Genomic DNA, 17468 nt, shown 5'->3' with positions numbered 1-17468 from the left:
GCTTTCTTCACTCTCAGAATGATTTGCTTTAATGTCGTTTACCCCACAGTGCACATCTCCGTAGGGATGTGGTGATTGAGTCTTATAAAAGCAAAGTCTTGTATAAATACTTCAGCTTATTGGAAAAGAGGGTGAGTGGAGAATAGGAAAGCCCAGCCTTTTTCCCCAGGTATAATCTCCTGGTGCCCTGCTTTTGGAGTTTTCTGGCACCCATCAGTGCCCTGACAGGCAGAGGAATGAATGTCTTGTTCTCAGAGGCTTTCTGCCACTCCATTAAAGTCTGACCAATCCTGGCCAAGAATTTTGACTGTTTTGGCCAAGTGTTTGAATAATTGGCTGCTTCAGAGATTTATTTTAACAGTTAGTGTCTCTTCAGACTGCATCAAGCCCCGAATTTAGGAAGTCTTGCAGGAGCGGCCAGGCTGCCCCTGCTCATTCCATGGGTGTTTGGGCTTCTTCTCCCTCCCCAGTTCCCGTGGGACTCCAGCCCCAGAAATAAATCCTGCTCTGAGTTAAAACTTCATCTCCACAGTGCTCCCAGTGTGGTTTCCGCATCACATCAGGGATGTCAAGCCAGAGGAAATCCAGCCTCTTGCTTAAAATGTCAGAGCTGAGTGAAGTCACTTCGGTCTGGATTTCCAAAGGCGTTTAACCAGCCCAGCCTTGCCTCACTCCTGCTCTCCTGGCTGAAATTGTCCTTTTCACGAGCAATTGCTCTCTTTGTCTCAGTTTAAAAGAATTTTTTTTTTGCGAGAAAGGCTCTTTGTGAGTATCGTGATTTGCTTCTGAGCTCCAGAGGCCTTTAGAAAAGCAAGAAAGCAAATTCCTTGAACGGGTCATGTGAAAGCTGAGGAAAGGAACGTGGAAGAGGGAGCTCAGTGGAATAAAAATCTGCAGGGAGTGACAGCTCCACCTTTGTGCTGGTGCTGCAGAGCTGTGGCAGCTGGGAAGGGTCGTGGCAGAGTGGGAGACGCTGCAGGGTCTCTCTGGGTTTGTGAGATCTGGCACAAGAAAGGATTTGGAGGTCTCCTCGGATTGGGAAGGAATTTAAAGGCTGTGAAACATCTTTTCTTTTCATTCCAGAGTGGGAAAGACCCTTTGAAATCTGAAATACTTTTGAGAGGCAAGAAAGCAATTTCTTCCTCTCAGTAATGCTGTTTAGCAACCGAGCTCCTGTTGAAGAAGGAATTCAGAGGCAATTTTTTTTTTTCCCTATTATTGTCTGCTGGGTTTGACTCATGTGGGGTTTTGTTGCATTTTTTGGATGCCGTGTTGCAAGATGCCATTTATCCTCCAGACTTGGGCAAACACTGACTTAAAGTCCTGGCTTTGCCTCGAGATGGAATTCCCAGAGAAGCTGTGGCTGATCCCTGGAAGTGTCCAAGGCCAGGCTGGACAGGGCTTGGAGCACCCTGGGATGGTGGAAAATGTCCCTGTTCATGGCAGGGGGTGGGATGGAACGATATTTATTCCTTTTCAGCTCAAACCATTCCATGTTTCTGCGAGCAGTGACTCCTGTTCGGCTGTAGCTGGGGGGGATTTTGGAGCTGGAAGCTGATCCTGTGTGGAAAGAACCAGCAAAGCTGAAGCAAAGTGGTTGGTGCGCCCACGGTGACAATTAGAGAAAGCTTGACTCCTTCTCGTGCATTCTCCCGGTTCCAAGGGATGCCTTGCACAACCACACTTTTCCAGAAGTGCTGTAAAATCATCCTGGATTGGCTTTTCCCATAAATCCTGCTGGTGTGCTCCCAGGCACAGAGGGCTCGGAGGGAGGAGCAGCAGCTCCCACCGTGCTGTGTTCCAACCTTGGCCACTCCAGCCCAGCCACCAGGCTCCTGGAATGCTGGAAAACGGGAGGATTCCTCCTGTCAGGACAGGCTGGGCTGGGCTGTTGGGAGCCTCACTCCAACCCCCTGCACTGAGAGTTTGGCTTCACCAGCTCTTGCACAAAACGTTCCTCAAATCCACCGGAGAGCCACGAGGGAATTGCAGCTCGTTCCTCCCTCTGGAAGCTCACAAAGACAAGGCAGGGATCCCTGGGGGGGCTGCACAGGAGCCCTGGGCAAGGATTTGGGATTCGGGAAAAACTGAGGGAGTTTGGGAATTCCTCTGGAAAGGTGCAATTCCTTGGGAAAGCCTACACCACTTGAACTTGGGGATACATTTATCCCCCTCCTGCAGTGCCAACTGCCCAGAGAAATGAAGGAGCCCAGCTGTAATGCTCACAGGAAAATCATAAAAAGTGGCATCCAGCGATGTGTTCTTCCCAGGTTTTCAGCAAAACCCGACGTGGTGATTAATGGGAGAGAGTGAATCCATATTCCCCGAGGTTAATTGCATTTATCTGCCACACATTCCATTCTTTCAAGTTCACAGGGGTTTATTATCACTGAGATCATTCATGAATTCTTGTGGAGGATTTTATGTTTCATCATATTCAAGATTTAAAGCTTCTTTGGGTTTTATCTGCCTCGAGTTCATCTTGGAAGAGTTTGGAGGGTTTTAAATTTTTTGTTCAGTACCCAAACTGCTTAGAGCTGGGTGTGTTGTAGTTCTGCAAAGAAAGCAAGATGGGAAATAGAAAATTCCAACAGACACATCAACGGGAACTGCTCAGGGTTAAACTGGAGTCAGTGTGTCTGTATTAAGGTGGTTTAAGGAAAAACAGATATTTCAAGACCTCTGGGTATTTTATGGCCTTTTCAAGCTGAAAGAGGAGAGATTTAGATGGGATATTGGACAGGAATTGTTCCCTGTGAGTGGAAGCTTTCCCACTGTGAGGATGTCGAGCACTGGGACAGCTTGTCCAGAGATGTTGTGGAGATTTTTCAAGTCCCACGTGGATAAATCCATGAGCAACGCAGTGTGACCCCGTGGGTGACCCTGCTTGGAGCAGGAGGTTGCAGGAGAGACCCCTCCAGCCCTCCTCCAGCTGAGTTATTCTGGGATTCTGTGAAGCCAACCGCAAGGAAAATAAGCAGAAGGGCTTAGAGAAATATAGGAAAAGAGCTTTATTCTTATCTTGCATGAATCTCTCCCTCCTAATCAGCCCCTCAGACACGCTGGCATCGGATTCATTACGGCCACTTTGGCAGCTGCCACCAGAATTCCCCTCGGGTTTCTTTGTGGATCTACAGGAGAAGTCCTCTGGTAGCATTGCCTAAAGCCACTGGTTCCTTAAAGAGAGATCAGCATTTCTTAGCAGATCCTGGGTTTGAAAGATTTTGGCCATAAAAATTCACTCCAGGCCAAAATTGCACGTTCACTTCCCTCCTTGTGTTGTGCTCCCGACCACAAACCATCTCGGTACCATCTGGCCCCTGAGCCTTTTGGGCTTTACCCCTCTTGGTTTGGTTGAAGCACGTTCCTACTGCTCTGGAATGGGATTGGAGATGTTCCTGTGGAGCCAGGAGCCAGGCAGGGAACAACATTTAACAAAATTGCCGAGTTTTTAGTGAGGGGGACACTAAAACGTGGCTCTGTCCCGCTACAGAGCGTGTGGGGAGAGGGAGCAGCTTCCTGGGAAATGGATCTCCTTTCTCAGTGCCAGCATTTCTCCAGGGAGAAAGCCACCCTCAGCTTCACTCTGTCCCATGCCAGGCTGGGTGCTGTCGCTGCTCAAGAGAAGTTTTGGGGCCGGGGCTGCAGTGGCTGCGTGGGGCAGAGCACAGCTCACTCCTGCCGTGGAAATCCCAGCTGCAGCTCACCCCCCCACACCACCAGGCACTGAGGCTTTGCCAAGCCCCTTTTCATTCATCCACCTCCTTCCAAGCGCTCCCTGTCTGCACAGACAGGAATATTTATGGGCTTTCCTGAGGAAATTGCTGGAGTCCACGCTGCACCCTCCCCAGCCAGCCTCGCTGCCAAGGAAAACAGCGCCGGGGGAAGGACACGTCCTTTATCTCCAGCTGATGCCTTCTCCTGGTGCTGGTTTCTCTTCCAGACACTGGGTGGGGGCCCAAAAAGCCTTTGGCACTCTTTTAGGCACCCTGCTCACCTCCATCCTCAGCAGCCTGTGGGCTCAGGAGCTGCAGATGGCAGCAAAGGATTTCAGGGATGGAGGTGGGGGCTGGAGAGAGGCCAGCCAGGGATCACTGCCCCTCTGACAGATGCTGGGATGGGCTCCAAGGCAAACATCCCGTCCAAAAACGTCCCTTCTCCCACTGCCTGTGCCTCACACTGCCCTCCTGTCTACATGGTCCTTCATGTCCCGGCCATGGATGTAAAGATAGAAGAGAAAGGAAAATTTAACCCCTAGGAGATATCAAAATTAAACCCCTAGGAGATATCAGGGCTTCCCAGTGCCAGAGAGGAGGGATGGGTGGGATACTGGGAAGGAATTCCACCCTGGGAGGGTGGGCAGGCCCCGGCACAGGGGAAGCTGTGGCTGCCCCTGGATCCCTGGCAGTGCCCAAGGCCAGAAATGGTAATTGCAATGGGATGGGCTGAGGAACGACTGGGAGGTGTGGCGGTGGGGAGAAGTTTGGGACGGCTGAGGGAGCAGGAAAAGAGATGGAAGAGGGGTCTGAGCTGCTCCATCTGCTCGGCCTCCCCAGCAGGACATGGCTGAAGGGCTGAGCTGTCTGTGGGAAGTGAGAGCTCAATGCTGGAGGTTGGGAAGACGAGGAAGGCAGAACCACCTTCCTGCAGACAGCACGAGCCTTCGGCTGGGGAAGAGGGAAAAGGGAAAAGGGAAAAGGGAAAAGGGAAAAGGGAAAAGGGAAAAGGGAAAAGGGAGGGCAGGAGCGACCCTGGCTGCGTGCTGCCCTCCCCAGGTGTGAACCAGGACGGGCAGCCCCTGATGGAGGGCAAGCTGAAGGAGAAGCAGGTCCGCTGGAAGTTCATCAAGAGGTGGAAGACGCGTTACTTCACCCTGGCCGGGAACCAGCTGCTGTTCCGCAAAGGCAAATCCGTGAGTGGCCCCGTCCCCTGCCCCTCCCCAAAACCACCCCCAGGGGTTCCACCCCTCTGCTCTGCCCAACAGAACAACAAACCAGACCCACGGCATCTTCTGAAAGGGAACAGATAGACACAGACATTTATTTAGAAGACACAGAAACTCATGTCTTCTAAATAAAACAAAAAACTCGAGATCAAGCACAAATAACCCACAGCCTGACACGTAACAACACAACAGTCACAGCCACAAGCACCTTAAACGCTAGTGCAGACATAACAGTCTCTTATCAAAAGTAAAAAAATACAAATATTATAAGTCACACCATCACAATCAAAACCCAACTATTTCCTAATTACATTATAAATGTTTCTTATCAACTTTTACCACAATAGTTATTAATACCTTAAAACCAATCATCTAAAATTACCCCTGATAAATCCTACTACAATGCATCTCTCATAGTTCTATTTCTCCAAAATGCCTAGTCTTATTTACAAATTAAATTAAATCTTGTTCCTAATTCCATTTCTCTCACAACAATATCCCATTCCATACAATTTCTGAGTCATTTTTTTAAATCTAACCATTCTTTTTTTATCTCAAAGTTTACATACTGTATAAACCCCCCATCCAACTTGTAAGAATTCTCCCCAAATCCATTTCCCACAACCCCGTTTCCACCATCCCCAGGCTGCTCCAAGCCCTGCCCGAGCTGGCCTGGGACCCTGAGGTGTTTGTGAGGTGACCTCTGCTGTGTCCCCTGTGTCCCAGAAGGACGACCCCGACGAGTGTCCCATCGAGCTGAGCAAGGTGCAGAGTGTCAGGGTGGTGGGGAAGAAGCGGCGGGACCGGAGCCTGCCCCGGGCCTTCGAGATCTTCACGGACAGCAGGAGCTACGTCTTCAAGGCCAAGGACGAGAAGAACGCCGAGGAGTGGCTGCAGTGCCTCAACGTGGCCGTGGCGCAGGCCCGCGAGCGCCAGAGCCGCGAGGCCACCACTTACCTGTGACCCTGGTGTCACCACCTACCTGTGACCTGGGGACACCACCTGTCACCTGGGGACATCACCTAAACCTGGGGCCACCACCTACCTGTGACCTTGGGGCTACCACCTACCTGTGACCCTGGGGACACCACCTACCTGTGACCCTGGGGTCACCACCTGCCTGTGACCCTGGGGCCACCAAACTGCGCCCATGTGGCACCAGGGGACAACCACGAGGCCACCTGCAGAGCGTGTGGGACAGCCACAGGGAGCAGGGGGAGCTGCCTGCACCTGAGGTGCACCAGGTCTCCGACACTGCCGAGACAATTCCAGGAGGGAGCACTTTCTGCTCTCCTCAATCAGCTCGATGTAAAAACAAGTTAATTTTCCTTATTTAATCCTGGCCGAGTTTATCCTTTTGTTGTTTATGTGCGTCCGTGCTGCTGCTTTCAGGTTTAAATTGGGGAAATTTGAAAGATTTTGTACGGTTGGAAAATAATTTTAAATATTTGGCTGGTTTGATTTTCCCTCTTTGTCCTGCTTTTGCTCCGCTTTGTAACTGAATGTCATTTTTTAATTTTCTTTTTTTTTTTTTTTTTTAATTCTCTTCTCCGTTCTGTAACTTTTTAAACTTTCTGCAAATCTGGAAAATTCCCGGTTTGTTTGGTTTTTCTTTGTTACTTTCAAACGATTCCAAAGTGGAGGAAGTGCTGTAGAAGAGACTGAAAGGAAAAGAAGGGGGCAGAAAAAAAAACCCCAAAAAACCCAATGAGCAGTCTGCAAGTGAAGAAATGAGCTCAGAGATCGTTCAAAGCTGAGTAAAAATAAAATTTGAAATTTTCCAACCTAGCAAAACATATCTTTGGCCAAAAAAAAAAAGGAAAAATGAGGAAAATTTGCTTCCTTCCCCCCCCCCCCCCATAATTCTGAATCACTTCCCATGATGGTGGCCCCAGGGGACAGTGGTGCTCCAGGGGACTTTGCAGGAAGATGGTGAGGCCACAGGTGGGCCGGGTGGGGGGTAAAACCCAAAACCCTCAAACCTGGCTCCAGACTTCCCCATGCTCTTGGGAAAGACATTAAATGTTCAAATTCCTGAAAATCCTTCTACCAACTCAAACACGGAGATGAGTGTCAGATCCTGGAATGTGGCAAAGCGATCAGAAGAACTTTGTTGAAGCTAAATTCAGTCACAGAGGACATGGACGCCCACCATGGAACTGCAGCAGGGCAAGGGTGAGGAGATTTCCACAGGAGTCCTGGAAGATGAGGAAAGGAGACTTCATCCATTTAATTGTCAATACCTGGACCAACAAACCCTTACCTGTGGGGAATGAAATTAATTTATAGGTGAGAACTTGGATTTATCACCTTGAGGTCCAGAATTACATCCTGGAATTTACGCTGGGTTCACCCACTCCGGGTCGAGCTCAGTGGTAAGAGCTGATTTGGCCTTCAGGAACAACTTTTCCAGGCCAAATATTCTGGAATTCCAATTGGATCCTGGAATTCACGCTGGGTTCACCCGCCCTAGGATGAGCTCAGTGGTAAGAGTGGATTTGGCCACCAGAAACAACTTTTACAGGCCAAATATTCTGTGTTTCCTACCCTCGGAGCCAAGGCTCAGTCTGCCACCTCTGAGAGATGTCACTGATGTCACCAATGTGTGTGTAGGACAAGCACAGCTCCGTGTCACCTGCTGTCCCCAGGCTTGTCACCGCGGGGCACTCGCAGCCTTCCTTTGAAGCTCAGCGTGATGGGAACAATGTGGGATGCATTGCTCTGGAGTCGGAGACACCCCGAGTGCCGTGCCAGGAAAGAATTCCCTAAAATAGGGAGCCCAGCCACACTTCCCCTGACTTCAATTAAAACTTGGAGGAAAATGAAACAGAAATCCAGCTGGCAACCTCTTCCAGTCACCCTCCGAAAAGGAGAAACACGGAGATCTTCAATCCAGCGCAGAATGAGAGCAGGAAACTTCTCAAGCAAATGTATAAATAGCTTCTGTTGGTTCTTTTTCAAACAACACATATCGGAGCAGTTCGGGTTTAAATATCCAAAACGTTTTGGATTTAAATATCCGAACCACTTTGGATTTAAATATCCAAAACATTCGGATTTACATATCCACGTGTTGGTAGCTCTGACTGTGCAGTATTTTCTCATCCTTGCAGGAACCATCCTGGTCCTTTACAGTGACAGTACTGAGAGCTCATTGAGGGAATTTGGGCACATCCTGGAGAAAGGGCTGAATGCAAAAACCTCCTCTGAGCCATGGAGGAGAGATCCCAGTCCAAACCAGCAACCCCAGTCCCTCCCACATACTGGGAGCACAGACCCAGCTTTAGGGTTTAACCTAAACCGACCCAAAATCCAGCCCTGACCATTCCTGAATGTGAGCAATTCCCAAACCCTCCAAGTTTTTCACAGATCAGCATTGCTCCTCTAGGAAACAAATCCTTCAAAATCCTGGCTCCCATTTCCACGAACGGGTTTCTGCAAGGACGTTAATCCATGTTTTCCTGAAAGAGCTGACGTCCCCAGTGACTCCAGTGCCACATCCCGTGAATCCTGCAGGGATCCAAATCTGGGTGAGCATGTGGCCTCAGGAACACCCGAGAACAACTGGGAACCATCCCAGGGCTCTGGCAGGGAAGGGCTGGCTCACACCTCGGGGCTCTGTCACCTCTCACTCCTGCAGAGGGGACGGGAGCAGCTGTCCCCTGGCAGGGTGGGGACAGATGTCCCCTGGCAGGGTGGCAGCAGCCCTAGGCTTCCAGCTGTGTGCAATCCATGCAATCCACGGGGAATCTGCTGGGCTGGATCCCTGCTGCCACTGGGAGTGGGGCTGGATGGGATTTCCTAGAAATAGGAGCCACAGGCTGTGCACCAGCACTGCCTTCCCAGGGCTGGTCTGGGAGTGCTGAGCCCAGCTCCGGGAAGCTTTCCAAAGAAATTTTACCCTACGGTTCCTCCCCCCCCATCCCAAACAAAGTGTTCCCCAGTGTGTCTGACAGGAATGGAACAGAGCAGGCGAGAAATGCTGAGGTATTGCACACAGGCCTCGCACGGGGATAAATGGAATAAGCTGGACATTCTTTTTCCAGCCATTGCAATTCCAAGCTCAGCCACCCATGGGACTAACCTTGCCTGCTTCTTGTTGACAAGTCCTCTAATTCATCCTGATGCTTGATGACTAATATTCCTTGGGTAAAATCCTTGACCTTGCTGAGGTCAAATACAAAACTCCCGTTAACTCTAATAGGGCCAGAATTTTCCCTGGATCCCTGCGTGTCCTGGCGGTACCTTTAGAGCTTCCTGCACTCCCCAGGCTGGGCCAGTTGCAGGAACACGATCCCTTCCCTCCCCACTGACACACCTCCGGCACCTGGTTGGCAACCAGGAGTATTTTGGTGAGAAAAGCTGCTTCCCCAACTTTTAGCAGCATCAGGAACCAGCAGCCTGCACATCCCGTGGGATGTGACCACCCTGCAACGTCCCTTCTGCTGTTTGGGGGCAATGACAGAATTCCTGCAGCTTCCTGTGCTCCAGGAAACAAGAAATGGGGTTTGGTTGGGGTTTTTTTTCCCCACAGAAACAACAGAGACATGCCTGCAGCAGTTAGGAAGGGTTTATATTGCACCTGTGAAGGAGCAAGACATTGATTAATTAGATGTCAAATTACAGCTACATAGAGTTGGCTCAATTATTCCATAAATCTCCCCGTTGTCTAATTAGGTGAAGAAAGAGGCAAAATCAGCCTTGATTCATTTGACTGCTTCACTGAAACAAACTGGAGCTCTCCAAACACTTTGTGCTGGGGTTGGTTTTGCCAGGACATGGATGTTCCTGGCTGCCCCCCCACCTGGGACCCCAGAGCCCCAACCCAGGCTCTCTGTCCCACCCCAGTGATCCCAGTCCCAGCTCCTCCAGAGGATCCCCCCAGCCCCAGGCAGCCCTGACAGCTCCCACACTGCCTCAGGACATCACCAGATTTCCATTTATTTGCTTCTACAGGTGTGGACACTGTTAATATAAATGTCGTGTCCATCTCCTCTGGGTATCAACTCCCCAGATCTGGAAGTGTTCAAGGCCAGCCTGGACGGGGCTTGCACAAACCTGGCCCCGCCCATGGAACAAGATGGTCTTTTGGGTCCCTTCCAACCCAAACCCTCCTGTGGTCCCATGAAAATCCTGGCATTTCGTCCTGCAACTTTTAGGACACACCAAAATCACTTGGCTTTTTTTTTTTTTTAAGGACAGAAGTAAAAATACATTTACACAATAGCTATTGTTTGAGAGCCAAGATTTGCCTCCTGATCTCTGCCCCTGCCCCTCCCTTCCGGCTCCTCCTCAGCAGGAAAGTCAACGTGGGCCTGTGGTGGCCGTGTGTCCCAGAGGGGACAGATGCGGACACTGGGATCTGACACTGCTCCGCAGTGCCAGAGCAGGTGGTTTTTTGAGCTCCCTGGCACTGCTCAGCCACTGCCTTGGACGTGATTTCACCACCCAGAGCGTGGGTAAAGGTCACTGAAAATCCAGGATCACAGAAGCAACGCCAGTGCCTCCAGGTTAGGAGCAAAAAAAAAAAACAAACCACAAAAAATCCTGGTTTTCACTGGCAGCTCTTCATGGAAAAGATGTGTCTGCGAGAGGGTTTTGTTTGTGGGGATTCTTGTGAAGGATAACTTCGCTCCCGTCAAAGGCTGCAGGGCTGCCTGTGGTGGGAGCAGCCTTTCCTTGGGGATGGATAAACAACAGGAGAAGGCACACACGTGTGTCGCAGCACAGATCTGCACCCAGAGGGCCCAGCCTGCCTGTGCTGCGGGGCCTCCAGCACGACGGAAAACACTCGTGGCCGGGGCTGTTGTTTTTGCTTTGAAGGACGCAAGTGTGAGGATCCTTTGCTCCGGTGCAGGTGGTGTTTAGGCAGCAGCAGAGTCTGTTTTTCCAGCTGTTCGTGGCTGTGCCTCAGCTCAGGGAATCATGGAATCCCAGAATGGTTTGGGTTGGAGGGGACCTTAGAGACCACCTTGTGCCATCCCACACCTGCCACTGTCCCAGGGTGCTCCAAGACCCATCCAGCCTGACCTTGGACACCTCCAGGGGCAGCTGCTGGTTCCATGAAGTCCCTCTGGTGCTCCAAGCCCTGTCCAGCCTGGCCTTGGACACTTCCAGGGATGGCTTCAGGTTCCATGAAGTCCCTGTGTCCCCTGCCCAGCCAGCAGGGAGCAGGACAACATCAGCAGCAGGGAAAATCTGGAAGCACAGTGTCCTCTAACCCCTTTGGGCTGCTGCTGGTGTTGTAGAGCCACAGTTACCACTGGGCCTGGCAATTGTGGGAGAAGTCCAGAGAGGGGCATCTTGTTTTGATCATTACATTTTGGGTTAGGGAACGCAGTTTGACACAAAACCCAAAAAAATGCCAGGAATGCCTTTTGTCCACCAGTGGTTTTCAGCAGCTTGTTAAATGCTCACAGATTGTTTGGGCAGCCTAAACCCTGACAGGCCTGTGATGGAGACATCTTTCCTTTATTTGGGTTGATGTGTGAGGTCACACAGCTCTCACTCCCTCAGCCATTGCTGCAGCCCAAAATGTGGCTTGGGAGAAACGACCCTGCAGAGGGGTCAGCCGGACTTTGCCAGAACTGTCTGGAATATTCCCATTAATCATCGAGCAAACGAGGTTTTGTGAACTCCTGGAGAGGTGGGCACAGGGAGGAGAGTGCCTGGCTCCCTGTGCTGACAGAGGCACAGCTGCAGGGGTTTAGGCAGTGTAATGTGCAGGTGGCAGAGGGATAACGTGGGCACGGAGAGGATGAGCAGGATTTGCTGATGGAAGGAGGGGATTGTGGCTCAGGACTGCTGGGTGGGGAGATTTTTGGCTCACAGGGCAAAAATGTGGAGCAGGAAAAGTCCACCTTAAAGAACAACAACAACAACATGCTTGGCTGTGATCCATGGAGCTCCTGGATGTGCTGGAAGCTGGGTGCTGACCTGGAGAAAGCCATGGTGTGGCCTGCTTGGTCTTGGACTCCTTGAGAAGAGTCCCAGGAGCAGGATGTCAGCTCATACCCAGATGTTTTGGGGTTCAGGGTGTCCCAGCTGGTCCCACCTCCCTGCAGGTGCTGCTCTGGCTGCCGAGGGAAGCAGGTGAGTGTCCAGCACCTGGGCTTTGGTGTTATCCCAAAGGAGCCAAGAGCTTTAGGGACAGCCCTGCTCTGCCCCAGACATAGAGGGAAGGGGCAATCAGTAACTGGGGGGCCCAGCCTGTGAAATCCACCAGTCTGAAGTCCTAAATTGGTTCTTTTGGCGTGGTGTGGGCAGGGGAGAGCCAGAACTGCTCCGTGCACGGCTGAGATTCTGCTGCTTTCAGCTGGCTGAGTCATCCAGCTTCTCTATTAAGCTCCAGTGCAGTAAAAAAAATGGTAATTATAGTAAATTGTGACTTTTCTCTTGATGATGATGATGTATGCAAATGGGCTTTGAGGGAACAATTGAAGGATGCTGATCCCTTCTGGGGCTCCACTGTGACACCAGAGCAGACGTCTGGCACAGTTTGAGGGTGGAACCACCTTGAGTCTTGTTCTGCTGCACAAAGAGGGTCAGGAGGTCTTTTCCTTCTTCCAGCCCTCCTGGCAACACCTGCAGGCAAAAAAGGGTCACGAAATCAGAATTAACACATTTTGAACCTGACATGATCCTTTATTAGTACAGTCCTATTTGCAGCTAGTGCAGGAGAAAAATGTGGAATTTCCCTTCTAAAGACCCCTGAGCTTCCCACCCTGCTGAGCCGCTCGGCCTCCCTTCCCTGCTTGGGGAGGATCAGAACTGCAGGATCCACTCCAAAATTCTGCACAGCCTCTGTCAAAGCTGCAGCAGACAGCCACCGGACCGTGGGCGTTATTTTGATTATTTTTTCCCCAGTTTAATTCGCCTCAAAAATGAGTTTTACCTGAGGTCACACACACGAACGTCCCGAAGTTTTGGGTTGTTGTGCAGTAAAGTGCTGCCTCCTGCTGGGTGCAGGGCCCCCTAAAAGAGACTGCTCGGGAATTCATTACAGAGGATTTCTTTCCACTTCGGGAAAGGCTTTGCAGAGATTGCTGAGCGTTACTGTTACATACACTTGCCAAAGCCCATTTTTTTAAATAATTTGGGGAATTTTTAATAATTAAGGGAAATGCTAGAAAATTATATTGTCCGTCTTTCCAGAAACTAGAGAAGGCTTAAAGCATCTTTAGAAATCTCCTAGTTCAGACTCTGATCTGTTCCAAAAAAATGAGTGATAGAATTACTCAATAATGTTGACTAAAAGGAGATTTATATTAAAGACAAGCCTTACTCTAATATATGATGCTGTACACAATGGGGCAGCTTTGCTCAGAAAGGCAGAAATTCCTATTTCAGTCAACCCTTGAACAAAATGTCTTCCCACATCCCCATAAATGACTTACTAACACGATTTTTAAAAGTTAATTTTATTCCTTTGTGTAATTCCCTTAAGTAACAGGAACTGAAAATATTTTGAAATATGGATATCCCAGATTAAATTTATACACCAGTAAACCCAGGCAATGTACACACCTTCTATATGCTTAAATGCCAATTTTCTCTTGGTGCTCGGGGGAGGGAGAGCTTATTGATGACCCCTATAACTAATTACTTCAAATAACCAATTTATTCTATTTACAAACGGCCCGTGGGCTGTCAGCGGCAATATCTGGGTGTGTTCAATATTGCTGTTGTTATGTCAGTGAGGAAAATCTTGACCGTATATTCTCACTTCGATTTCCCCTCCCTCTCCTGGGGAGGCCCTTGCTGTTCATGTCCCCGTGAGGGAGGAGGTGACACAAAAATAACCATCCTGAGGCTTTTCTGTAAAATCCCAACAACCCACTAGATGGCAAACAACCCCTTGAAAAAGCCCACAAATACTGCTGCCTTATTTAAACGAAGCCAGTGAAATTCACCCCCTGGCAAATCGTTAACGGAATTATATTTTGGCTTTCAGTTAACCCCAGACTACAGCGAGGTCTGAAAAAAAAAAAAAGTAATTAGTAAGATATAAAAGTAAAAGCTGTTTCGCTTTCTTGAATGAGGTACAATATGAGCTTTTACGAGGAATGGTTTGGGTTAGGGACATTTAAAGGGACACCTTCCCCTGCCCCAGGGTGCTCCAGGGGCAGCCGCAGCTTCTCTGGGCACCCTGTGCCAGGCTCTCCCCACCCTCCCGGGGTGGAATTCCTTCCCAATATCCAGGCTGAGCTCACCCTCTCACTTCTGTCAAGGCAATGCACACCTCCACCAGGTTGTGCTGGTTTTCTGCACAGCCCCGCTCCGCTCATAAGGACAGAATTTCATGTTTTATTGCAATCACTGGGGGATTTGCCACTGACTCAGAGTTCAGTGGGGATTTCAGTCAGATACTGCAGGAGAAGTCGAGCCCCTGACAGAGCAGCAGATGAAGAGGCGAGGACCTGATGGCCCTGATCTTTCTGCCGTGAATCATTCTCCGAGGAGGAAAAAAATAGCATAAAAGACCTCTTGAGGTTAAGGAGACACTTGAAAATGCTTTAAAAGCAGAACAAACTCGCAAAGCCATGGAGAAATGCTTGAGGAGCTCACAGACCATGACAGGAATTCATTCCTGCAGGGAGAGAAGGGGCTGGCTGACATCACCCCCAGCTCTACCCTTGCTCTGCTCTGTGCCCTCTTTGCTTGGCCAACTGCTATTTTAACATTTGGATGACAGAAATAACAACTTGTTTAATATTAAAGCAGCTTTTTTTTTTTTTTCATTTATACACAGAAAGAGCTCTTCCTCACGAACAGAGCAGTGGGTTGTGGCCGCAAAAAACCCAGCAGCAGAGCAGGAGGGGGGTCAGCCCCTCTGAGCCCTTCCAGAGCAGATCTGAAGAGCCCAGGAGCCTCCCTGGTTCCTCTGACAGTGCACACAGACAGCGCTGCTCTCCCTGACCTCGCCTGACCCTCACCCCGCCACAGCTCGGTAAATGCAAATATGCAAACGGCCACGTGGTGAAAGATTTGTTTGGTATTTCCATGAGGTGAGGCATCTCTGCAGCAGCTGTGTCTGTGCAGGGGAAGCACCTGCTGGCACCGTGGGCTGCTTGCAGCTCCACGTTTCCTTCCCCCGTGATCAGATAAGAGGGGTTTGGTGACAGCGGCAGGATGTGGCCTGGGTGTGCTCACACAGGGCCTCACAAATGCTCCAGAGCCACTCTGTGTCCCCAGAGCCTGGCTGGGACAGGCACCTGTGCCTCCTGCTGCACAGCAAGGTGGCTCTGGGACTGGGGTGTCCCTCTGGGCCATGCCAGGGTTGCTAACACAGTCTGAGTGGGCAGGAAAAGTCCCAAGGCTTCCAATGCCCTGAGCGTGAACAGCGAGCCAATTCCTGAGTAAAGCCATTCCATCTTGAACAGATTTAACTCAGGAATGCTCACTTGGGCTCAGCCTTGCTGGCCCAGGTGAGCACAGGTGATGCTGGGCTTTGCTGGAAAGAACCAGACACTGCACTCGGTGGCTTTGTCCATGTCCATGTGTTCCCCAGCTCCTGGAGGTGGCTTCTCCATGTCCATGTGTTCCCCAGCTCCTGGAGGTGGTTTGTCCATGTGTTCCCCAGCTCCTGGAGGTGGCTTCTCCATGTCCACGTGTTCCCCAGCTCCTGGAGGTGGTTTGTCCATGTGTTCCCCAGCTCCTGGAGGTGGCTTCTCCATGTCCACGTGTTCCCCAGCTCCTGGAGGTGGCTTGTCCCTGCTGGCACGCACTCCTCAGTTCCTGGCCCACAAGAGCTGGGTAAGCCCGGCCAGCCGAACCAGCCTCATCTTTCTTTTTTTGTCCTTCAAAGCTGCAGACTCATGAGGAAAGCTCTAAAAATACTTTGGGCCTCTCGTCATAGTGACAAATGTCCTTCTGCAGGAGCCGGAGCTATATCTGTCCCTGACATGAGCCGTGCAGGATACAGCCTGTTCTCATCTGTCCCCTCTGAGTGGCTCTGCTGTGACCTGCTCCAGCTGAACGCCCTGACCTGCACTTCCCTGCTCCCTCCTGCACCTCCAGCCCGCTCAGCTGGGACAGGCTCAGGACACCCACACCTGCACACAAGGACAAAGGAGGGGACCGTACCCCAAGGACAAACCCGGGCACGTTCCCTGCTCTGGCCTTTGCCCATCAGGATGATCCAGCGTGCAGGAGCCTCTTGCTGAAGCAGAGTGGGTTTGGGAACCTGGTCCGTCCTTGGCATCATCCTCTCCCTGTTTTCCCAGTTTTCTTAGCCCAGCTGGGAATACCAGCAGACCCACAGCATTTCACTGGGCCGGACGGGATTTCAGGTGACACAGTGCTGGGGGTGTCACCCAGACCTGTTGTGCGTTTCTCCCCGTTCCCAAAGGTGACCAGAAGGGTTTGTCACCCCCGCCCACGACTGGCTGTGCCACCGCGGGGACATGAACATGAAGCAGCCTGTTCGTTCCTGTCACACCTTCACAGTTTCGGGTGTCACCGGCAGTGCTGAGTCAAAGCCGGGGCACAGCAGAAACCACGCGCCCTCGGAGCCACCTGTGTGACAGCAGAGATGTCACCACACCGCTGTTGTCACACTTCGGGGCAGTCACCGGCTCCGGTGCAAAGCTCCCCTTCCTCCCTCTGGCGCTGCCCACGCACAATTCCAGCTGCTCGTGGCCAGGCCATGCACTAACTCGCCCTGTGGGAGAGCCAAGGCTGCTCACACCCAAGCTCTCCAGACAGAGATCCAGCCTTAAAGGTCGTTATTGTTGCGGGTCTACACCTCAACGGGACCTGATAAGATCCAATAAATCAAACTCCACGTGCTTTTCCTGAAACGCCAGCGTGTCTCAAGGAGAAAAGCAGGGCTGTGTTGTAAACGTGCTGGAAAAAGAGGTTTGAACTTCAGGGACTTCAATCCTGATGTTCAATTTGTAAATGCATCCAAGTGCTATGTTTGTATGTTTATTTCTATTAATACTACTGTTGCAGATATGTGAGCTGCTGAACATCAGTCTGTAGGAAAAACTGATTTTAATACATGGTGAGTATTCCTTACTTCCTCGTTTTCCCACTGCCTTTGATGGAAGTTCAAGCAATTTGTTGTTACAGGAAACCTGAAGCCTCGAGTCCATAAACTCACGATCTGAGAGAAATCTGCTCCATTTAGGCACTAAATCTTCTGAAAAATCTGTATAACACAGAAATGCAGATTTACTGAGAAATCAAAAGGCAACAAAGGTTGTGCCTTGAGTATGAGGTTTGAAGAGCACCAATTTTCCAGTTCTGCAGTGAATTTTACATTCTAGATGACAGAATAATTGCAAGAAAAACAAACAAACAAACAACTGCTTTCATACATGAACAAAGTTTAAATCGTTTCTCGATACTTTAAGCCAGTCGCCAGCTCTGCCTCCACTGCAGCAAGTAAGAAAGGAGCGAGAGGAATTCCGCTGAAACCAAGGCAGGGAGGGATTCGGGGAGTGGAAGGTAAAGGTTCAGTTTACCTGAAACAGAGAAACATTTACAGCCAAGTGTATCCCGACTGCCTCGGTTTCAC

The 17468-nt window shown here is 50.4% G+C and overlaps 1 protein-coding gene across 7 annotated transcripts in view; it reads left to right on the top strand.

The window, feature by feature from the left end:
• The window catches only part of VEPH1 (ventricular zone expressed PH domain containing 1), a 55569-nt gene extending 48322 nt beyond the window's left edge, over positions 1 to 7247 (top strand). For 5 of the 7 annotated variants that reach the window (XM_066193646.1, XM_066193645.1, XM_066193649.1 and 2 more), the window contains 2 exons: positions 4776 to 4912; positions 5672 to 7247. In XM_066193646.1, the coding sequence (XP_066049743.1) occupies positions 4776 to 4912; positions 5672 to 5908 (374 nt within the window). In that variant the 3' untranslated portion in view covers positions 5909 to 7247. Of the gene's footprint in view, positions 1 to 4775; positions 4913 to 5590 lie in introns of all 7 variants that reach the window. The other 2 variants (XM_066193648.1, XM_066193650.1) reach the window with 2 other exon arrangements.
• Positions 7248 to 17468: the final 10221 nt, after the last annotated feature.

This window comes from Chamaea fasciata, unplaced genomic scaffold, assembly GCF_029207755.1.
Source record: "Chamaea fasciata isolate MVZ Bird 193981 ecotype frontalis unplaced genomic scaffold, bChaFas1.0.hap1 SCAF_11, whole genome shotgun sequence".
Classification (NCBI taxonomy): domain Eukaryota; kingdom Metazoa; phylum Chordata; class Aves; order Passeriformes; family Sylviidae; genus Chamaea; species Chamaea fasciata.
The sequence above is the reverse complement of the archived record's forward strand: the minus strand, read 5'-3'. Positions and strand labels throughout refer to the sequence as shown.